At 42.6% G+C, this 21,733-nt stretch overlaps 2 protein-coding genes across 5 annotated transcripts in view; one reads left to right on the forward strand and one right to left on the reverse strand.

The window, feature by feature from the left end:
- Positions 1-755: 755 nt before the first annotated feature.
- On the reverse strand, positions 756-6,383 carry LOC308310624 (cyclin-dependent kinase 4-like; the record flags this gene model as incomplete). The annotated part of the gene is made up of 7 exons (XM_080757005.1): positions 756-827; positions 934-1,102; positions 1,456-1,506; positions 1,825-1,934; positions 3,639-3,800; positions 4,047-4,182; positions 6,148-6,383. The coding sequence occupies 7 exons, from the start codon at positions 6,381-6,383 to the stop codon at positions 756-758; spliced, it is 936 nt and encodes a 311-aa protein (XP_080613131.1).
- A 4,182-nt stretch (positions 6,384-10,565) lies between these two features.
- The window catches only part of LOC308311171 (putative adenosylhomocysteinase 3), a 65,165-nt gene continuing 53,997 nt past the window's right edge, over positions 10,566-21,733 (forward strand). For all 4 annotated transcript variants that reach the window (XM_080757752.1, XM_080757750.1, XM_080757749.1 and 1 more), the window contains exon 1: positions 10,566-11,057. In XM_080757752.1, the coding sequence (XP_080613878.1) occupies positions 10,650-11,057 (408 nt within the window). In that variant the 5' untranslated portion in view covers positions 10,566-10,649. The remainder of the gene's footprint in view (positions 11,058-21,733) is intronic.

Genomic DNA, 21,733 nt, shown 5'->3' on the forward strand with positions numbered 1-21,733 from the left:
ACACTACATAAATGAGTTGAATTTGGCCAGAAATTAAATATGTTCATCTCCCTAGCTGATTAAGTTTATTTATTTTAGATGGAATTGGATTCCCATTACAAACTGATTAAAACCTCTTAAACCCCAGGGGGAAAATCCGCAACATCGGAGTTGGAACCGGAGACCAATTGGGTCTCCATTGACCCGCGGGGGCAATGGGGCTCAAGAGGTTGGGCATGTCATCGACTGTTGCTATGAACCAAATAAAAGCATGGGTACCAAGGCTACTGTGAACCAAGTTGCATATGGGAACACTGGCACCCACTGGTGACATGATGAACTTCCAAGAGTAAGTTGCCAGGGATAGGCACCGTGTTGCACACTTCACAGTAGTTACACACAAACACAGAACCGTGACATACATATGCAGCAGCTCTAGGGGTGCTGACAGTTTCACTTGATGCAACAAAACCACCAAGAATAACTAACATTTTTATAGTGCTTTTCCAAGTGCTCAAAGTGCTTTACAATGTTTCATTCATTCATATATTGGGGATGTTACTATTACTCATTGCCCTCACACTGGCATAGACACATTTGCTAATTATTAAACAAAGGGCTTAAGTCTGAATATTTTATACTACAGATGCAACATATTGAAATTAAGAAACAAGCTAGTAGAAAAACATTTTTATTATTATTATAGTACAAAAGTACAAAGCTCAACACAATTATTAACACCACGGTTCCTGTGGTGTTGCAGGTGATCCAAAGATCTAATTAAAGAAAGGATGTGCCAGGGCTTCCGAGGCAGAGATGCGACTGGTTGGTTCCAATACCAGACATTGCTACGAATAAAAGAAAATATATAGTGATCAGTTCAAGACTACACATTTTAAAATACTCAAGACAGCATGGCAGTTTAATACCAACTGCACTAAAAGTCATGCTCACAATTAAAAGGTCATTCCCTTCTTGGCCAAGGTCGGGCAGCAGCCCAGCGCCGGGCAACTCTTCTTGGCCAAGGTTGGGCAGCAGCCCAGCGCCGGGCAACTCTGGTCCCCAGGGGATGATCATTGGGCTGTCTCCGGGGAAATCCTCTTCTCCTGGCAAGCCAATCGCCCTGTAAAACACAAGTCAGGTAAGTAAACTTCTCCCATATCCACAATATTACAGTGTTGCCACGTACTAGATACGTAGATAGATAATAGATAGGCATTCTTAGCTAGCTTGTTACGCTCACTGAAGCCCCTTTTCAACCGGGGTTGAACCGGTTCCGTTCTTCTTCGATATTGTAAGATGACAAGAGCGCCCCTCACATTTTAAAGAATAATTGCAGTGCAGAATAAAAAAGTATCTCCTAAGAATGAGAGAAATTGGTCGAGTTTCATAAAGGTTGTGTTGTTCTCGATCACAATTATTTGACTGGCGATGTGATCACAAATACGATGCCAGGAGAAACAAGACAAAACTCACTGAAAGATTTTGTGGAGCTGCTCAGCCTCTGAGTATCCTTGGAACAGTGGCCTGTGGAATGAAGAATTGCTCACATGGGTAATTCAGCTTATAACAATTTTAGAACAAGGCTCTACACATACAGCTCTATCTGTCTTTACTGCGTATATACAGCAGAATACACAGGTACTGTATTTGTTTGTACAAATACAAGTATGCATTAAGGTGTGTGTGTGTGTGTGTGTGTGTGCGCGATATATTCAAAACGTATAGTCATTCATCACCATCGATCACCACATTCAGGAACAAAATCACATGTCAATCATGTCATTTCATGTCAATCCACACAGCCCTATCAGTAAACACCCTCTCCAAACCAACTGCTCATACTTCAAGAGGAAGAGCTCGGCCAGGATGCAGCCAGCACTCCACATGTCAACTGTGGACGTGTGAACAGAACCAAGCAGGACCTCGGGAGCGCGGTACCACAGCGTCGCCACCTGCAAACAGTGACAGGAATCACGAATGTGAGGGAGGGATGAACAAAGTGATTATATGAGATGTATTTTTTAAGACAGGGAATGGACCAGGTTAGAATGTAAACAATAATTTACAGCTGCGTTTCCGGGTAAGATGTATATGTCTGATGTTGGGAAGAAACTAAACCAACTAACTCCACAGTGTTCATTTTTCAGGAAATTAAAAATATATATTTTTCGGGAAATGAAGAAAAGTTTGAGGGTTTAATGGAGTTAGGAGTTTTGTCAGAAGCGCTTTTTATCACTTTTCATTGGTTCAACACACAGACATAAAGGGTGTTTAATAGTGTTGATTTATGAAGGACACTTTTTATTATTATTATAAGAAAACCCCTCAAAAATGAAGTTAGGTGGTTTCTGCCCGTCATAATAACTATTTCATAAGTGTGCTGTTTTTCTAGAAATAAGGTTAATGATTACAACACAATGCCAACAACCATTACCATGGTTGTTCCTCCCACAAAATGTATAACTAAAGGTGAGATCGAGCCTTTGCAAGTTTTGCCCCTAGGCTATGGAATGAGCTAGGCCCGTAACAATTCAGTAATTGCATCGATTTTTTTGATTAAAAAACCACTACATCGATTTATTACAGAAATCGTCATGTTATGTCCTTATAACGATCTAAAATCGGTTTGCAATGCAAAAGATTGATTGTATCGATATTAATAAATGGTGTCTTTTATTTAGTTCGAGACATGTTAATATTTGATGTATTTTTAAACCATTTGAATGTGATCGCCTCTGTGTTTAGATTATTCTCTCATTCCTAGGTTTATACTTGGTTTCGCACTGTGTCGCGCACCGACACAACACGCGAGATTTGAGCTTGCAGATCAAATATTACATAATTATGACATGCTGGGAGAGACTAAAGCTACTAAGCTGCTACCACGCAAGCAGCAGTGAGCTTCCACCTACAAACTGTGGACTACTTTTATTGACTATTATCGACTTGTTTTACTTTTATTGTTGTTAAAGCACTTTGTGACTGATAGTCTGTGGAATGTGCTCAACAAATAAACTTTACTTAGGCCTACTTACTGACAACTGTACTACCGATATTACCATCTCTGCCATCAACGCTATCACTATCACCACCATACTACCCTCAGAATGTAATATACTAATTATACTACGTTATACTGTATTTAGGCAAAAGAATAAGCTTGAACAGTATTTTTTAATTTGAATTGGGGAGATATTTCTGCTGTGTTTGGACATCCTCTGTCAATGCCACACCACCTCCCTATCCTTGAACATTTTCAGAATGTTCCCAGGAAGTAATTTATTCCTTACTTTAGAAATAATAAGAGCCGTTTTCAATTAAACTAAATCTAGGAACTTCAATGTATATGACGTTAAAAACAGTTCATTAGGGGGTGATCATAATTTACATTATATACTATTCTTATTGCTCTTTTTTGCATTATGGCTAAAGGTTGAAGGATGCTTCTATAACTATTTTACCACGCCTCCACACAATAAGACAGATATGGTATTATTAGTGTATTTGTACAGAGTAAACAGTGACGTATAGTTGAAGACATACCTTGTTTTGCCTAGCACACCAACGCCCCTTGCCACTTTGGACCGGACATACTTTACATACATACAGCCAACAGAAGTCAAATGAATAATAACCGACTGAGGTACTTTACTTACCCCTGGAGTTAGGGCAACTTGGTACATGCATGTCAATCCAAAGTCGGCAATCTTGACCTGTCCGCTGCTGCTGACTAGGATGTTCTCTGGCTTCAGGTCACGGTGTACCACATTGTTGGCGTGCAGGAAGTCCAACCCATGAAGCAACTGCACCATCAGTTCCTATACCGACAGGAAGGTGGATGGATGGAGGTGAAATTACAGTTAAGACACCGTGATCTTATGTCCTGTTTAGTACGTACTACAGCAATACATCCATAAGACATGACTCTGCCCTAAGTGCATTTAGCATCAACCTTGAATATGATCTAAAATAATAATATCCACCGAAGAAAATGTATATAATGGAATGGCATTTGAGGGCTTTGGGAGGACACGAGATGTTGAAAATAAGTGTCAAGTTTGCACCTTAATTTTGCCAAGGCCTAGACCTTGGTGGATGGGGACCTTAGAGATGTATGCAGACAGATCCTGGTCGATGTATTCAAACACCAGGGTAAGAGATATGTTCACTCCATTGTATCCAGAAAATGAATCAAACAATCTGCAGAGCAAAACAAATGACATGACACAGTGGTTCAACTTCTGAATCTGAACCTTGTCAGGTCGTGCCTGTGACCCTGCTAAATAACAATATTGAACTAGGGACACCCGGACACCCACCCTGATAAGCACTAGGAATGTAGGAGTTGAGACATTCAATTTATAGTCTGGCAGCCGACAGGCTTCGTTTGTTTAAAATGGGAAATTTGGTATATAGTCTTTTTTATTGGCCTAAAATATTGTCTATACACATACATTCATGAATCCACTTGCTGACCGGCTGTCACTATTGGGCAATTTTTTTATAGGGGTTTCTTGTGACCCTATCATTAACATCCTATGGCAGGCCAAAATGTCGAACTTTCCTTTTGTTTTAAGTAATAATATTAATATTATATAGCGCTTTTCTAATACCCAAAGACGCTTGGCCCAAATGTGCCGACCTCATCACATTTGTCATCACGTCTATGGCCGTTTTTAGCCCAAGGAGTGCATTTGGTGCATAACTAATGCTTGGAATGGATTCAGAATCATGAAAACCCCCTAGTTTGACACAGTTTGTCACATGCTACTTAAAGCAAAAGGAAAGTTTGACATTTTTGCCTGCCATAGGATGTTAATGAATAAAGAAATTGCCCAATAGTGACAGCCGGTCAGTTGTGGACTCATGAATGTATATATATAGATTTTAGGCCAATATAAAAGACTATATATACCAAATTTGACCCCTCATAACCCCTGTTGACGGACTATTAGTTTGACACGGTTCAACAGACAAATATCGTGAAAATAGACAATCTACAAGCTCACGTACTGTGCTTATAGATCAGCTACTTTCACAACTTTTCCATCTTTCGTATAATATTGACAATTTGGCCAATGTTTGGCCAGTTTTTATAGTAGGCCTATACTGTAGTTTGTTGATTGACCTACTTTTGATGCAGTAATGGTCTTTTTTATTTTCTTTCTTTCTTTCTTTTAGGTCTTAAAAGTGCTTTAATTGTGACTTCACTGTCACCCCCCCCCCAATCATGTGGGGAGTGGACCCCCCTCCAGAACCACTGCCATAATAAATGGTAAACTGGTGCATTTATATAGCGCCTTTATCCAAGGCGCTTTACATAAATTGTGCATTACATTCACCCATTCACACACCGATGTCGGCGGAAACCGGAAACCATGCAAGGCACCAACCAGCACATCAGGGGTTCAGTGTCTTGCTCAAGGACACTTCGACACTAACTCTGGGGGAGCCCGGGGTCGAACTGGCAATCTTGCGGTTACCATCCGGCAACTCTACGTTACCATGAGAGAGTTATCTGATAGTCCAATAAACTGGCAGTAAACATAAGTCATGGAATCATAGATCCGGCATATTTTAATGATTGCCCGGGATACTAATCAGATTCAATCATATCAGTCCGTGGGTCGGGGCGCCCCTAGCCTCGGTACCAGGCTTTCATTTTTGTTGGTGCAAAAATTGAAAGCCTGGAGGAACGCATTGGCCGCTCTGGTCTAAAAGTGGGAGTCAACCCTTCCGGGTGGGCGTCGCTCCAAATTATGTGACGTAGCGCTGCACTAGGGGGGAGAGGAGGGGCCGGGGGTGACGGACAGATCGATGAGATCCAATCAGGGCGTGCGCAAATCTCAGCCGCGACCCGCCCCTCTAGACCAGAAACCTAACACGTTAGCTCAGGCTAGGGCGCCCCTTGAAGCGCAGGCCAGAGGGGTCGTCTGTCTGACGTGTCTCTACTTTTTCAGACATAGAAATCTTTCTGTCTCTCTGTGACCTTGCTTGAGCACAGCTAGGGTGCACACTGTTATAAGTAATGGTAACGCTTAAAAGGTCTACTTTATCCCAACACCACCCGCTGCCCATAATAACAAACAAACAAAGCGAATTATTCCAAGTTCCACATCCATTCAGAGTTGGAATATAATATAATGCTTCTGAAAATACACTTACTTCACTATGTTGGGATGGTCGAAGCACTCGAACAGCCCAACCTCGCGGAGAAGGAGATCAATACCTCCCTGGGGGTCTGCACAATGGTCTGCACCTAAGTTCAACTTCTTCATCACCACCATGCGCTGTTCACCCCCATCCTCTCTGGCCTTGTAAACGTTTCCATAGGCACCGGTGCCTATTTCTTGTAGAACTGTGTAGGAGTGCAGGATTGCAGGAGTGGAGCAGTCAGCCATGCTGCCCATGATGGACTTGGGTCTTGGCTGGGCGTAATTCAAGTAAATCTAGTAAATAAACGAGAGATAGCAATATTAAGCAGTGAGAGCAAAAGATGTCAAATGCAATGCATTGCCCCAGCAATAATAATAGCCTAATAATACTACTACTAATAATAACAATAGCATTCATTGTATGCAAAACATAAAATAAAACATACAACGTGGATAACGAAATTGACATGATAATCTATGGAAGGTAGGGTGACCAGATCCAAACTGTTCAGTTGAGGGACAGAATTATCGCTTGTGTGGGACAAGTGGGACGGAAGGGGTTGTACTGTAGCAACTTATTACTTAATTAAGTTGCTATTAAATGCCTTGATGTCATATTCGACCATATGCCTAATATTGCCTATCATTTTGTTTGTAAACCCCTTTTAAAATGCTAATTTTGGTCATGGATGGTATGGCTGACTTTACAGTAACCTATAGGGGATATTTCTCATGTTATTTTAACAGGCTTTAAAAACACATCTTGCAGGAAAAGAGACAATGAGATACCTTTACAACAGAAATCCAACTATTAGGGGACTATAGGGCATTTTGAACACGGCTGCCTGCCAGTCACAATGTAGGACAGGGACAAGGTCTCAATTTGTGGGACGCCTGAAGTGAAAAGTTTTGGAAATGATGAGGGACTGGGGACATCTGGTCACCCAAATGTGCAAGGCCTGCTTTTTAAATTGTGAATTTTAACAATGCAATCTACTGCGCAAAATATTTCAATCGTTCAATCTCTTTATTAGCGGACTCCATTATGTAGCATGCCCTAAATGCATTGTAAACAAGACTTAAATATATGAGGAAACGGCTATCTTAAATCATCCAAACTCTTCATTGGTGGACTCATGGTCCATATAAATATCAAATGCCTTATAAGCAAGTCAAAACAAGAGTTGAAATCGCTTTGCAATTTCGTTTACCTTCTGAACGGGACTTCGCTGACCTTACCTACTGCATGCGGGTGAAAAAGAAAGCTTTTAGCACATGGAAATTGGAAAACAGGTCTCGACCTTCTCGACAAGCATGATGGGTCATCATCCACACCCCCAATTTGCTCCCAACTAATCAGATTGTTTGCAAGCGGACGCCCCAACCATATTTGGGTACAGGCCAGGGTTTGTAAACATTTCAATGGTTGCCTCACTTGCCTGACAGGTTGAGTCAATACACTACAAAAACACAAAACATGACAATGGATGCTGCAAGTAATTAAGTAGATTTCACACAATATAAGGTCACATTCACACCAGTGAGCTTTGCTGCGATTAAAACGAATCCTGCTGCGCATTTTCAGAAAGTGCACTTCGTTTGGCAGGTCATTCGAATCCTAATGGGTATCAAAGAACCGCATTCTACCCCGAGCAAAAACGGGGGTTTAGCTTCGCTTCCAATCGCACTTGATTACGATTCGGTGCAGGTGTGAATGCAAATATGCAATCCGCAGTAAATAAAGGAAATTAAGCAAACAATGTGGCGGGTGAGGAGCTGAACACAGTTGGAGACGGAGAAGGCATATTTTACGCAGCGCAAAGATGTCCCGTTACCGTGGATAGACGTGGTCGAATGAGGAGACTGAAGCCCTGATCGAAATGATCAGTAGCCTAGCCTATACATTAATCAATTGCTTAAGGAAACACATAAAAACACTGCAGTGTAGCCTATTATAGCCTACAGAATATTCTGTCTGTCTGTCTGTCTGTCTGTCTGTCTGTCTGTCTGTCTGTGCGTAAACATGGAGTGCTGTCACTGTGTGCCTGGGGACTGCCTCCATGCCATAGACTGTAACTCCATGCCCAAAAGAACAGTGCGTGGCTGCATATGAGTATAATTGTATTGATTGATTGATTGAAATATTTATTAACAGTTTGCAGAATTACAGTACATTTCAAGCACAAACTCAATAACAAGACTGTTAGTGAGTGGACGACCCAATTAAGCATTATACACTTGTTTACAACAGGGTCCACCATGTTCAATTCATCAAAACATTTAGAGACACAAATAGACACTTCTATATAGTTACAGAACAGGAATTCATCATAAAGGAAGCAAAAATAAACTCATGTCTTACATGTCTTAATGACTGTTGGTAGGGCGTTCCACATTTTGGTGGCATAGGAGCGAAAATAATTTAGTCCCTTGTTTGTGCCGAATCTGGGTTGTACATGGTTTGTTGCACTCCCTCTGGTGTTGTGGGTGTGGACTTCGTTTACATTAAGGAAGTATTTAGACATACATGGGTATGTTTGGTGGTGTATCGAATCTTGTGGACCAGACCCATTGCAAGATGCTGTACTCTGTCGTCAACCCTAAGCCATCCCAGCCTGTCAAAGTGGGCAGGGGTGATGTGGGTTCGGGGGGTGAGGCCAAGTAGGAGCCATAGATCACCATAGATTTCACTGCGTTTCCAATTGCTGCGGATGACAGTGTGAAGGCAAACCGCAGCAAATGAAATATGCAAGAATCCCAAATTCTCCACCCATTCACATTGAGTCTACCGAAGTATTAGGTGAGAATGTGACCTAAGATGTATAGGCCTACTCTGACAAATCCACTATTTATCCCTATAGTGCACAGTCTTCAACAGGGGGTCTGGGATCCCGACCTGTTGCTGTCTCAAAAAAGATAAAATAGGCCAGATCTCAAAAGACTCACACAGAGGCTGAGAAATATGTTTTAGTTTCACAATCAATCTGCACATCGAGTGACATATGTTCCATGCATCTGACATGTTCCTCATCCAGATCATAGCCAGAGTGAGTGTAGACAACAGGACCAGAGCACTAAGGAAGGGCCTGTAGAGAGTCGCTGACGTCAAAGTCCTCACCAACAGAATAGAGGAACTTGGCTAATTGAGTTCCTATATACTAGAGACTCCTGGAGTTTCCATTAAAAGATCACTTTTCAACCTATCTTCATATAATTGGTCCTCACTAATGTTCACGATAAAATACCCCATTGTTTTCCTACTCTGTCTGTGTCTCATAGGGCTGTGGGCAGTTCAGAAACCCGTCCACCAGTGACATCATTGTTAGGCATATTTTCAAGATTATTTATTTATTTAATATTTTTATTTTTATTATCGTGAGAACGATGGCTTCCATTGTCGCATTGATGATGTCACTGGTGGACGGGTTTCTGAACTGCCCACCCCTCCTATGAGTCATAGACTGAGTAGAAAATAATTGTGGTATTTTAACTATTTGTATCATGAACAATAGACCAATTATATGAAGATAGGCCGAAAACGGTGAAGTGGTCCTTTAAAGTCAGACTGTGCTGATCTGTGACATGTGTTCTCTGACTCATAAGGCCGACTTGCTATATAATGCCAAAGTTTTACTAAGTTGTGTGATGGTGTTGCTTGTCAACAAGTATTTGTTATTTTCAGCAAACGACACCGTTGTGTGTTTATTGTAAGTCAGACTATCAAATGTCTGTGCCCTTTCTACTATTTTGTAAGAGTAGATGTGTATTGAACAAAAGTTTGGAACTGGAATATTATCAAATTGAACCTGATAAATGGGTACTCTATCCTGATTGACTGAAGATTATCAATATCAACCCATCTGAAAATGTATTTTCTGTTTATTAAAGATCTGGACAGAGGGGGAAGACCCCTGTTACTGACAAAACACGCTATAGCAATGATTACTATTAGTATTAGTAGTGGTTTAACCTTTTAATTTATAGTTTTACTTTTTGTTATAACTTAAAAATATCTGAAATCCTGGAACTTTTACCTACAGTATACGGCACTGAGTAAAAGTCTCCACATGATGGCGATGTAGTTCACATTTCTGACCTCTACAGTCTACACTAGCCCACAATGTGAAATAACTAAATAATAAGTAACCATGCACTTGACTTGAATGCAGAGCAATGCAATTTGATGCAGACATTAATAACCATGCAGTTTACACATTTACAGAATACACAGGACTTTTACTTGTGGTATTGTATTGCTGCTACAATCTGAGTACTTCGATTTCAGGCCTTTTAATTAATTCAGGCAGAGTTTTCAGATTGAGAATTAAGTGGAACTACAACGACCACAATGCAACGCGCGTTAGCACCAGTCCCATGGTCCCTCTTCACTTCACATCCGCTTGGCTGGTTATCTCAGTGAGTGTGTGTATGTGTGAGTGAGTGAGAGAGAGAGAGAGAGTGAGTGTGTGTGTTGGTTGGTGGGGAAAAGGACTTTGTGAAATCGCAGCGACGATGTCAGTCCAGGTTGTGGCAGCGAAAATGGCCGAGGTCGAAATCAAAGACGTCACCGGCGTTGGCAAAGAAGGACCGGCCGGTGGTTCCCCGGCGGTGACACCGAGCCCGGAGGACAAAACCCCGGCCAAGACCATCAAGAACGAGCCGCTGCCGCAACACGAGGTCGGTTCTTCTCCCGCTACGACGACGACCCCTGCGCCGGAGCCCTTCTCGGTCAAAGCCGAGGACCCGAGCTGCCCGGGCGGCTTCCTCACCCCGACCATCCCCGGCAAGATGCCCCAGGCATCGGTTCTGAAGCAGCGACCGGAGCCGCAGCAACAGAACGGCGGCGGCGGAGGAGGAGGAGGAGGAGAGGCTTTCGTCAACCGGGACGGTACCGTGGCCGAAGCCCCGCGGATGAAAAAGGTAAAGGTATAACCTTGTTGTTTTTGTAGCTGCAAGTAACAACACTGTTGTGTTGTTAGCCTTTTCCTCCCCTGTTGCTGCTCGTTGTTTGGCGTTTGGTAATACTGCTATTATAATACTGCAATGGAAGAAGCTCTACTCTCATTGTGTTCAACCTTACATGATGCTAGCAAGCCAGGGCAGCCATCCAGGCTAACTGAAGCTAAAGCTGATTCAGCGCTGTCTCTTGTGTATGTCTGTCTAGGTTGTTAGGCTGCTGTTCATTTTAACACCCTCAAAACAAAAGAGTTACAGATGGGGCAAGTTTCCATTATGTTCCATATTTTACTGTACGTGTTGTTGTTCTCGCACAAGCGACTGGCAAATTAATTCAAAAGGGGGGCATAGAAAACGTAGCCTACAACATGGTGCTGCTCATGTCCTGTCATGTCAGAGGTGCAGACAGTGTGTTTTGGTTCTCAAACTGGATTCCTTCCAGGTACTCTCGGAGTTCCTTTTTAGGGGGGGGGGGGGTCTAAATTGTCCCAGTCACAGTGTACAAATGGTTCCATTTCTATACTGTCAGAGGCTCGAAGTTAAAGAGAGACCTTGCAATTTGTAAAGTTTGAGTACCACTGCACTATAGCAGCACTACACTGACTATACCCACGCTGGGTTGACTTTTTCGCGGAGCTGTCTGTCAGTCAGTGTCGCCGTGTGTGAGTGTGACACTGACACAGACAACAGACAGTGGATTGATGGAGTGATTTAGGTCCGTTAATAGGAAACCTCTTTGAGTGTCATGTGCCCTGGTGACGGTGTCAAGTCTAGCCTTGGATCAGGACTATCACAGTATGTGATAGTAGATGCATTTAATCAAGTCTGACTTTGACTTTTCATTTGCAAATCAAGATTGATAAAATACATCTGTGCTAGTTTTAATCCAAGGCTAAGACAAGTCATGGTCCTCGGCACAGTGTGATTCTCAATCCCCCCCCCCCATTATTATTCTGTATTTGGCCGTGGACCCCATCTGAAAATATGTTGTGCCAGGGACCCCCTACAAGATTTGTGTAGTTAAAATGTTTCAAACATAATAATACAAATGTCACATTTGTGGTCACAATATATTTTTGGAAAATATCAGATCTAAAAGCTCATCTACTTGTAGTGCGCTTGTAGATCGGCTAAGCCTATTTTGAAATGGCCAATTCATATAGGTTTAAAGTGGTTATTAACCGATTACTCACGTGGCTGGGGACCTCCTGGTCCTGGAACTGCCTCAAGAACCCCTGGGGTGTGGGGTCCGGTCCACAGAACCACACTGACTCGGCATTAGGACAAATCTCTTTTGTTAACTTCACCAAAATAAGAAAAGAAAGAAAGGAGACTGAAGAAGATGATGATGATGTTGTTGTTTATGGTGATTTTGTATGTCACAGTATGAACTATTTAGTTATTCCCAAAATCTTTAATTTCAGGGAAGGGCCCCCTTTGACATGCATTATAGGCCACAGATAAAGACATCTTTATCTCTATCTCTATCTCTATCTGTCTCTAGCATCCCAATAGAACATTTGTAACTATATGTTACAAATGACACGATTTGGTCCGATAAGGTCTGCTCTGTCGTTTGTTCCAGAATTCCTTTTACAATCTGTGTTGCATAGCTTTATTCCAATATTGTATCAGCATTACTGATGGTGTATAATCTAAATGTCCCACAATGGAAACAAACCCTTGGTGTTTTTTGTGTTATACACTGCTTTTTACTTAGCATAACCTTTGACTGTACTTCCTGTACTGGAGATGATCAAAATGAGACTGTCAATGTTCATTCATAGCAGTATAGGGCTAGGCGATATGACTTAGTCAGTCAATATCATGTTCTTTTCTTTTTAAATGGTGAAAATAGCAGATCTAAGAGCTCACAATGCATTTCAGCGCAACGAGGTGTGAGCTTGTAGATCGGCTATTTTTGTACAACAAACATTTATGCCGCTTTAGGTTAAAGTGGTGTTCAGATGATCAGACTAATTGATTTATTCAAATATATTAAAATGCTTTCAATTTGTGTGTGACATATAAGAAAACATTCTCAAAAAACATTGCTCCTCGATTATTTGGTTTTAAGTTGTTTATTGGTTCGGTCCAAATAGTACTGAAGGCTATATGAACTAAAACCTTTTTCTTTCTTTTTTTTGAGGAGGGGGGACACCCTTAAGGATCCCTGGAATAGCTGACTACTAAGTATGCTATTTCATGTCCTTGCCCTCTATTTCACCTCACCATAGTGTTTAAGTTATCGTTCGTTCGCTTAGGTGCTTAACATACATTATGTAAAAGCCCAATAAGCCTTAAGTTGCCAGTCTGGTGAAAATGTGTGTTTGTGTGTGTGTGACTGTGAATGATCTAGCCTCAGCCATAATAGTACACTGTGCCAGCTCTGCTACCTAGTTTTGACAAGCTTAGTTTACTGAAGACTCTCCACCCACAACCTCAACAGGTATTTAAGAAAGGGAGTTTCTAACCTCATGGATTTAGGGATTTCAGGGGCCTTATGATTAAACTGATTTAACCTGACCATGACTTGGTGCTCAAACTACTTGGGTGCTTCCCAAATGTATCTTATCTTCTTTTTAGTTTTTCAGAAGGTTCTGATGGTCAGGATATGGTTGTCCAAGGTTCAAGGAGACAGCATGCTTTGATAAGGGGTTCTTGGATGAGGCTGCCAGCCGCAGCGGCTTGATACAGATAAATAGTTGATACTTTGATTCATTGTCTGCGATCAGTGTGGTATAATTCTTTGTAATCAGAGATGGGTGTACTGTTCAGATCCAGGCAATGGGTTTAGATATTGGATGAGTAGGGCTTTGGCTGGCTTTAATAAGTCAATGTCAACACAATTACTGACTAATTACAGTGCCTCACTTTAATTAGTTCAATACTGACTACTGAGAGAATGTGTTTGGTCAAGTGGCTTGTTTCTTTTAACGCATTTAGACTGTGTGTGTGTGTGTGTGTGTGTGTGTGTGTGTACTATGTACACTACTGGTTTGGAGTTGGATGCACTGGGATTCAAACCCACTGGCTTTACACAACCTTACTGAGAAAGGGGGAGAAATGACCCCCCCAGAGCAAGCCGTGTTGCGTTTGACTTCAAGCAGAGTGGGGTTTGACTTTGAAGACACTCCTCCCGTGCACGACATCTTGAAAAAGACCCCATCCTAGCAGTTGTACAAAAGAGGGAAGCTGGGGAGAAGGCACCGTCGAGGGGAATGGAGCGGAGCGCAGAAACGGCAGCCTCACAGAGCAGATGTCTTCCCGTGCCTCTGTCTCGGAGCGCCGCTGATGTGGAAGTCAGTCTGAGGACGGAGGAACCAGGCCCGCGGCACGAAGCGCGTCGGGGGGTCAGAGAAGGACCTTGTTGTCAGCCTGACGGCAACTGTCACATCTGGCTCATCCAGGAGACCACGTTTGCCTACAGGACCGCCACAAATCCAGTGAGAGGTTTCTGACATTCTTTAGAGCATAGGATCTCAAAACATTTCCATGTCAAGGACCCCCAATGTAATATGGTACTGTAAATGTTTGAAAATGGCAGATCTACAAGCTCGATTCTGTATTAACACATTTTGTTGGAACCCCCTCAAGGACCCCGAGGGTCCTCGGACCCCACTTTGAGAACCAGTGATTTAGACTAGAGGGCAGATTCATTGTTTAAATGCTTAATGAAAATGACATCGGATAAGTGTATGTATAGAACCAAACCCGTTGTGGCCCCTTTCAATCTGATTTTAAAATGGATAATTTAAGAGCGAGGCAGGCTGATTATAATTACACTCCTATATGATGGATTTGAATCATAATCATAATCATAAAGGCATGAGTGGTCAACTATCCACTGTTCGCTTTGACATTCTTGTTAGCAAATTGAGGGGAAAGCCTAAAGAGAGGAAAGCCTGAACGAATAATGCACCAAATCGCTCTCATCACAAAAATCTGCGGTGTACGTTGCTGTCCATTACTGTGATTAGATTACTTTTCATTGTCAGTGTGTATTTGCTTGATCAACTGGTTCAGCACAGACATTCCCCCCAGAACATGGCCTATTTATAGAAGCAGCATGCATTGGGGCACTCTGTGGGCCCGGTGCATTTTCTTTAGAAGACTGTGGCTTGAGTGCGTGTCGTGCTGCGTGATCAGTGCGAATGCCCTCTGTCCCAGCAACGGAGGTTGAAGCTGTGAGCAGGGCCAAAGGGTCATGGCTAAAATGCTAATCCTCACATAATCTCAATTAATCTGTACACATTGCGACCGTAGTTGTTGGTGATCATGACAATTATTATCGGTTATCAAAGTGAGGGTCTGGAAATGAATTGGATGTTTTAAAAAAAATATATATATTAGATCCTTTGTTTTTATATCTCAAGGTCATTTCAACATGCTGAAAGGGGGAAAAACAATTCATTGTTTCCGATATGCCAGTCATGATTTATGAACTGAGGAAACTGAAATCATTAATGGTGGAATCAGGCAGCATGAACGGATTGCTGGCTGAGTGGCTGAGTGAGCTGGCTTTTAATCCATGCCTCTATCATGTCACCACATGAGTAGGATTAAGAGTCCAGGCTTGTGTACACATTGAAATCCCCAGTGTAACTTTTACTCTGAGATTGTACAAAATAAATGCACCCTTACCGGTTTTGGGGTTCCATTTTGTACACTCTAAAGTTACCAACCCTTATGAGTCCATTTGGTTCCATTTTATATATATATATATATATATATATATATATATATATAGAGAGGTCATCGGGATCGGGACCCTATCCCACAACACGCTGTCAGGCTGGATTACCAGCCTAGGTGCCTGGACCACTCGGCCGACCCAGGCCCACATTCTTTGTTAAATTAAATGAACACCCAAGGAGTTTACAGTGTAGGTGGGCCAAGAGATCTGGCTTCTTTTGACTGGATGATATGGAGAGTGATGTGTAACCCCTCAGGGAGGCGGCCTCTGCGCTCTGGGAAGGCCAGGTTGATTCTTCCGGTTGAGAAGCGAGTGGGGGATTAGTCTATGGTTTTACAGGCCTGGCTAGCCCTTGAACTGGCTACTGTCTGTGACCGTGGCTCAGTGGCGTGTACTTACTTCTCCTCGTCTTTCTTGACACTTGCTCCCTGAGTGCCCTCCTGTCAAAGACTTCAAATTTAGGCAGTGCAAGATCAGGGGTCAGGGGTGTGACCCACAGAGGAGGCCGTGTGTCCATTCACTGTCCACAGAAACCCATTTCTTTGGTTTGTGCTGTTGGCAGCTTTTCTGCTTTGCATTTCTATTAGGGATGCACCGAAAGGGAAATTCTTGTCCGAAACCGAATATAGGAAAGAGTTGGCCGAAAACCGAATACCCGAATATGATTAATATTATATATATTTTTGCCTACCATTGCTGTCATTGCCGTACCTTAAAGCTACTTGATTTATGGCAAAATAAATTGTTATGGCAAAATTTAACTTCAATAATAATCACTTATGGGTCCATAACACATTTATTCAGCTCTTTTGAATGCATTAATTGCATAGTATACACTATTCTGTGATATATTTTCTGCCTATTCGGGCCGAAACCAAATAGGCCGAAAATGCATTTGTAGCCATTTTCTGCCGAATACTTTCTGCGGCCGAATATTCATTTCTATGGTAAACTGATGCGCTGGAGCGCTTCTCTTCCCATCACTGAGTGTCTCGTTTCAGCACTCTCGTTATCCAGCATTTTTTGCTGGGTTGCTTCAAGCTGAAAAGTGAAAATAGTGTCACAAGTTACAACCCAGTCATTTATAGCAATGAACCTCTAAACATAAAAGTTGCAAAACAAATGTTGATAGAACAAGCTTTCTAGAACATGAATACTATAGATACTACATGATACTTGTTCATCCCCTGATGTAACGTTATGTCACCCACTAAGCTGGTATTCCCAGTAGCGTTGGTGTTTGCCAGTTAACAGGCTTACGGTGCCTGCTGCCGGGCTGCCGGGCTCTTGAACATTTGCACTTGTGTAAAGAAGCACTGTACTCAAAAACAAAAACAAAAACAAACTTCTGGAGTTTACAGGCTAAATGTAGGCCTGGCCAGCCTTAGACTACTACATGTAGGTCCTGCTTTGAACTTCTGACCACTGTACTGTTTAATCTATTTGAGTCTTTGATCTTATGGGCAAAGCTGTGAATGTGTTCCAGTCGATGGGCCTGAGCCATATAGGAAATGGCATTTCTTACAGTATGTAGCTATGCCCTGTTCTGGGCATGTCGGTCAATAGACAAAAGCGTCTATGGAAATGGCAAATCTACAAGCTTGCGACACATTCTGAGCTTGCAGATTGGCTATTTTCGCTATTCAACGTAGAGCAAAAATAGATATAGGTTTATTTTTTTTGAAAACACACACCCGTGTGAACTGAGTGGTGCAACTCCGTGTGGGCGTCCCCGGTCGGTTCCTGGAACTTCCAGACCCACAGGAACGCACGCGCCCAGGGGTGCCGGCCTGGTTCTGGCAAGCCGCACCGCGTCCGAAACGGTCGAGAAATAACATAGTTACTGTGTGGGGGAATTAGCAGACCTCTCTCTCTCTCATGCACACTCCACATTGTAATTGGCAGGCAACAGTGCAACACTATCTCTCTCTCTCTGTTTCTAGCACAACCGTGCCACTTTTGCCCCTATTGGTGCCCTAAACATAGGGACACGGGACATCACCAGGGATGGACATTGCTGTTCCTTGGAGTGGCTGCACCACTAAAAAATCACACTCATGTGAAGTGAGGGTCGCTCTTATCATCATACATCATCATACATCACATTCCGTGCTCAAACAATCAAATGATAACAAATGTCATTCCGGCCAATCACTTTTGGCTTTAATGCCTTCACTTTTATCTTCAATATGTATCATGCCAATCACAAGCCAATGTTTGTGTTCACACAAACCCGGAAAGCTGGTCATAGGAGGGGCTAGCGCCCCTCAAAAACAAATTACCTACTGTCCCTATATTAGCTAGACCCAGCGGTACCCTTTTTTGGGTTTGAATTGACCGACATTGCCATCCTTGTGCACTGACTAATGGGGCTAAAAAAAGAGGAATATTTAAGATTATATTATTATTGCCTGAATGGGGAGTGGCTATATTTTATATTTTATATCAAGGAAGCAATCTGATTGGTTGAAACAGCCTTCTAGGTGGTTCAAACGAGCACCACGCCACACCTAATCAAAACAAATAATTCAGCTGCTCTGTTTTCCAGAGCGCAGCAAACTCGTGGCTAGGCTAGCTAGTTTCTTGGGACATTTGTGGTTGTAGTGACTACAATACTACATCTGTCATTAAAAAAAATATTTTCTTAGTTTTAAGGGTAACTGTTGTATAATTGCAATATTACACTCAAGGGTGTGGTTTAACGTGATTATTACTTGATTATTACATTATTGCTCATAATGTATACAACAATTACAAGCCTTTAAGTGAAATTAAAAAAGCTATGAAGTGGTCAAATGGAAGCGTAATTTGTGTTAATCAGGGTAGCTCTAGACTAGACAAAAGTCCATTGGGTAACCAAAATAGTAGGGTTCATCCTGCAATCTGCCTATTAGATTATATGAGATATCTTGTGTCATGTGACCTTTTTGGCCTGACCGTTGCGCCAGAAGAAAGGTCACAGGGACACCGACATCGGTACGGTTCCTCCTACAAGAGTAGTGTTCTTTTCTTCTATTTCTTATTTAGATTATAGTGTTTGGGACAGTGCATGCAGGAATGTAATGACATGGCATCCAACCATAGCTTAGCGCCGTCTAGCCTAAGTCAATGCAGAAGGCATTGTATAGGTCACCAGTGCCATTTAAATGACCATAGAGGTTAGGAGGCGAGGCCGTGTCTTTGCCTTCATCATCCCGGCTTGTCACTCTCTGCATTTTGCAGACACTCTTACCCAGACCAGAACTACTTGCAAAGTGCGAGTGGAATAAGCAGAGTAATTCTGCATACACACTGGCAGATGAAAAAGATGCAAAGCATAATTTGTAGCTTTTGTATCTTTGTATCTGAAGTTGAAACCAACTCAATGTTTTTGTAGCCGTTCTGTATCTTTTGCAGCAGCTACGAATGTTGGATGTGTCTTTGTATCTCCTCCATGTCGCTGGCTTCCATTGAAAATAAATGGTAGACGGTAACTTTGCATCTGCCTGTGTGTGAATGCAGCATAAGTGTGAACGCAAGTGGTCTATAGCCTTGAGCAATACGCTGAAACCTTAATTGCTCTCCGTGCGTGCGCGTGTACGTACGCTCAAAATGCGAACGTATAGACGTGTGTGTGTGTGTGTGTGTGTGTGTGTGTGTGTGTGTGTGTGTGTGTGTGTGTGTGTGTGTGTGTGTGTGTGCACACGCTCAAAATGCAAACTTATAGATTGTGTGTGTGCACACGCTCAAAATGCAAATATATAGATGTGTGTGTGTGTGTGCACGCTCAAAAATGCGAACTTATAGATTGGCTATTTTGTTTTGCTACTTTTGTGTGACACTGTAGTGTGAAGTAGGGCAAAAGAACATGAGTTATTATGGAGATACAAGGTTTCTGCCCCGACAGCAACGTCATGCAGGAGACGATGCTGGTCAGCCTGCCCTGCACGTGCATGGGGGCCATGTGCATGATGTGTGAGTGCGCATGTAATCACGTGTGCTCCCCGTGGTGGAGTGGAGTGGTCCTCGCGGGGCCTCCTCCTGTCGCCTCGCGTTGGAGTCACGATGGCGCTGCTGACACTGGCATATCAACGATGGCACGGACCACTCGCACTCACGTATTCATCCACTTACCATCTATCCTTTCTCCCTCCCCGTGAAGAGCAGTGCTCCTGGGCTGCAAATGCTCTGCTTTTCTGTTCACAGACAACCACAGTGTCATGTTCTGCTGTTGTTTTTCCAATACGCAGCAGCAGCTGCATGGAATTTTGTGATACTACAAATAATTTGGTTGTAATTTCACCATAGGAGGGTTCAAGAAGATCAGTTACGACATTTTCAGATGGGTCAATATGAGTTACTTCATACGAGTCTATGTGTTGCCAGGATTTCACCCCCATTCATTCTCCCAACATCGAAACACACAATAGTCATTGGTTGTCTCCTGCTCAGATTATACTCTGCCTTGTTTCTGTCAGATGAGTGCAAGCCTTGACTTTGCTTATCCTAGCTCAAGGTCAAGTCACATGTCTTTGAGTCGACTTTGTTTTCCCGATATGATAATGTTGCTACGAAGACCACGATCTGTGCTTGCCAGGCTCCCTTGATCGAAGAGAACCCTTTCCAAAGCAAACACACACGCAGACTCGCGCACACAGATCCATAGCTATGTGTGTTGACAGGGAAGAATGTGGCACCATGGCGTGAAGCTTGAAACCGAGTCACCGAGCTCATGTGGAATGCCTCCGGAGAAGGGAGAGAAAACTATTGCGATTGTCCCTGAATTTTCTCTCCGTCTTTTCACAAGCATATCATTTCCTACCTTCACATGCGTATCATGTATGAATTTGGTATTAACATTTCCCTGTGGTGCCAGTTTTGTGTTGTTTTGAGCATGCCATTATGAGCAAACCTTTTTAAATATGTAATTTTGCAAACATTTTGCTGATCTAGAATTTCTAGGGTTTAGTGTTGAATCATAACCAAGCCAATGGGAATCAAGCATGATTCGCCATATACAGGGAAGTCAAAGGGGACCAAAAGTAAAACGATCTGTTGTTGTTCATCCTTATTTCTCCTATATGGCATGCGCTGCACTTTTACAAATCCCCAAGGTGTGTCCTTTTGTAGAACTCCCTTTTGTTTGGTCATAATGTTTATTTCTTTATTTTTTTTTTAAAGAGGTACGAACAAGTAGTTTTGGGGACGAATGTGACATGACCAGATCTGTGTTGACAACGGTGGTGTCTGGTGTGTGTAAGTACTGTATGTACACTGTAGTCCACCATTGTGTAAAGTTGATCCTCACAGTTGTGTGCATTAACGCGTTCTTGAAGTCAAGTGTGGAAAACCACCCTATTGTGTCGACAGTCTGTGACTGTGCGTACAAAAAAGTACCTTTGACGTCCTGGTGGTTATTGAGTCACCCGGGAAGACGGCTTGACCGGTTGAACATTGCCAGAGGTCACACGCAGGTTCACTGAAGGAACACCGAGAGTTGTGTAAGACTGACGTTCACAGAGAGAGGGGGAGAGAGAGAGACCAGACCCACTGAGACAACCCAAAACGTTACAGCACCGGCCATGTTTTGACTTGCTTTGACATGCTTTGAGCCTTCAAGGAGAACCCTGGACCTGACCTGCATGTGATACGCTGCTTATTAACAAACAGATTAATCCTCTGTAGTCTGTACATTACGACACGCTTGTGGTGAAACAAGTGGCTTACGTGTGTTTGTCTGTGTGTATGCATATATTATGTATGAATTATGTACACACTGTAAAATGCTGAGCGTTCATTTAACTCTGTGCACTTTCAAGGCTGGAACCCTTGAGTGGGTTAAAGGAGTAGTTTTGGAGTAGTAGACCTTTTTTCTATCAATTTCACCAGTGGTTTTCAACCTTTTTCATATCAAGGCCCATTTTGTATTCGGCATTTGAGCCACAGACCACCACCATTTGATGAC

The sequence above is a fragment of the Protomyctophum bolini genome (genome assembly GCF_963924005.1).
Source record: "Protomyctophum bolini genome assembly, chromosome: 23".
NCBI classification, from domain to species: domain Eukaryota; kingdom Metazoa; phylum Chordata; class Actinopteri; order Myctophiformes; family Myctophidae; genus Protomyctophum; species Protomyctophum bolini.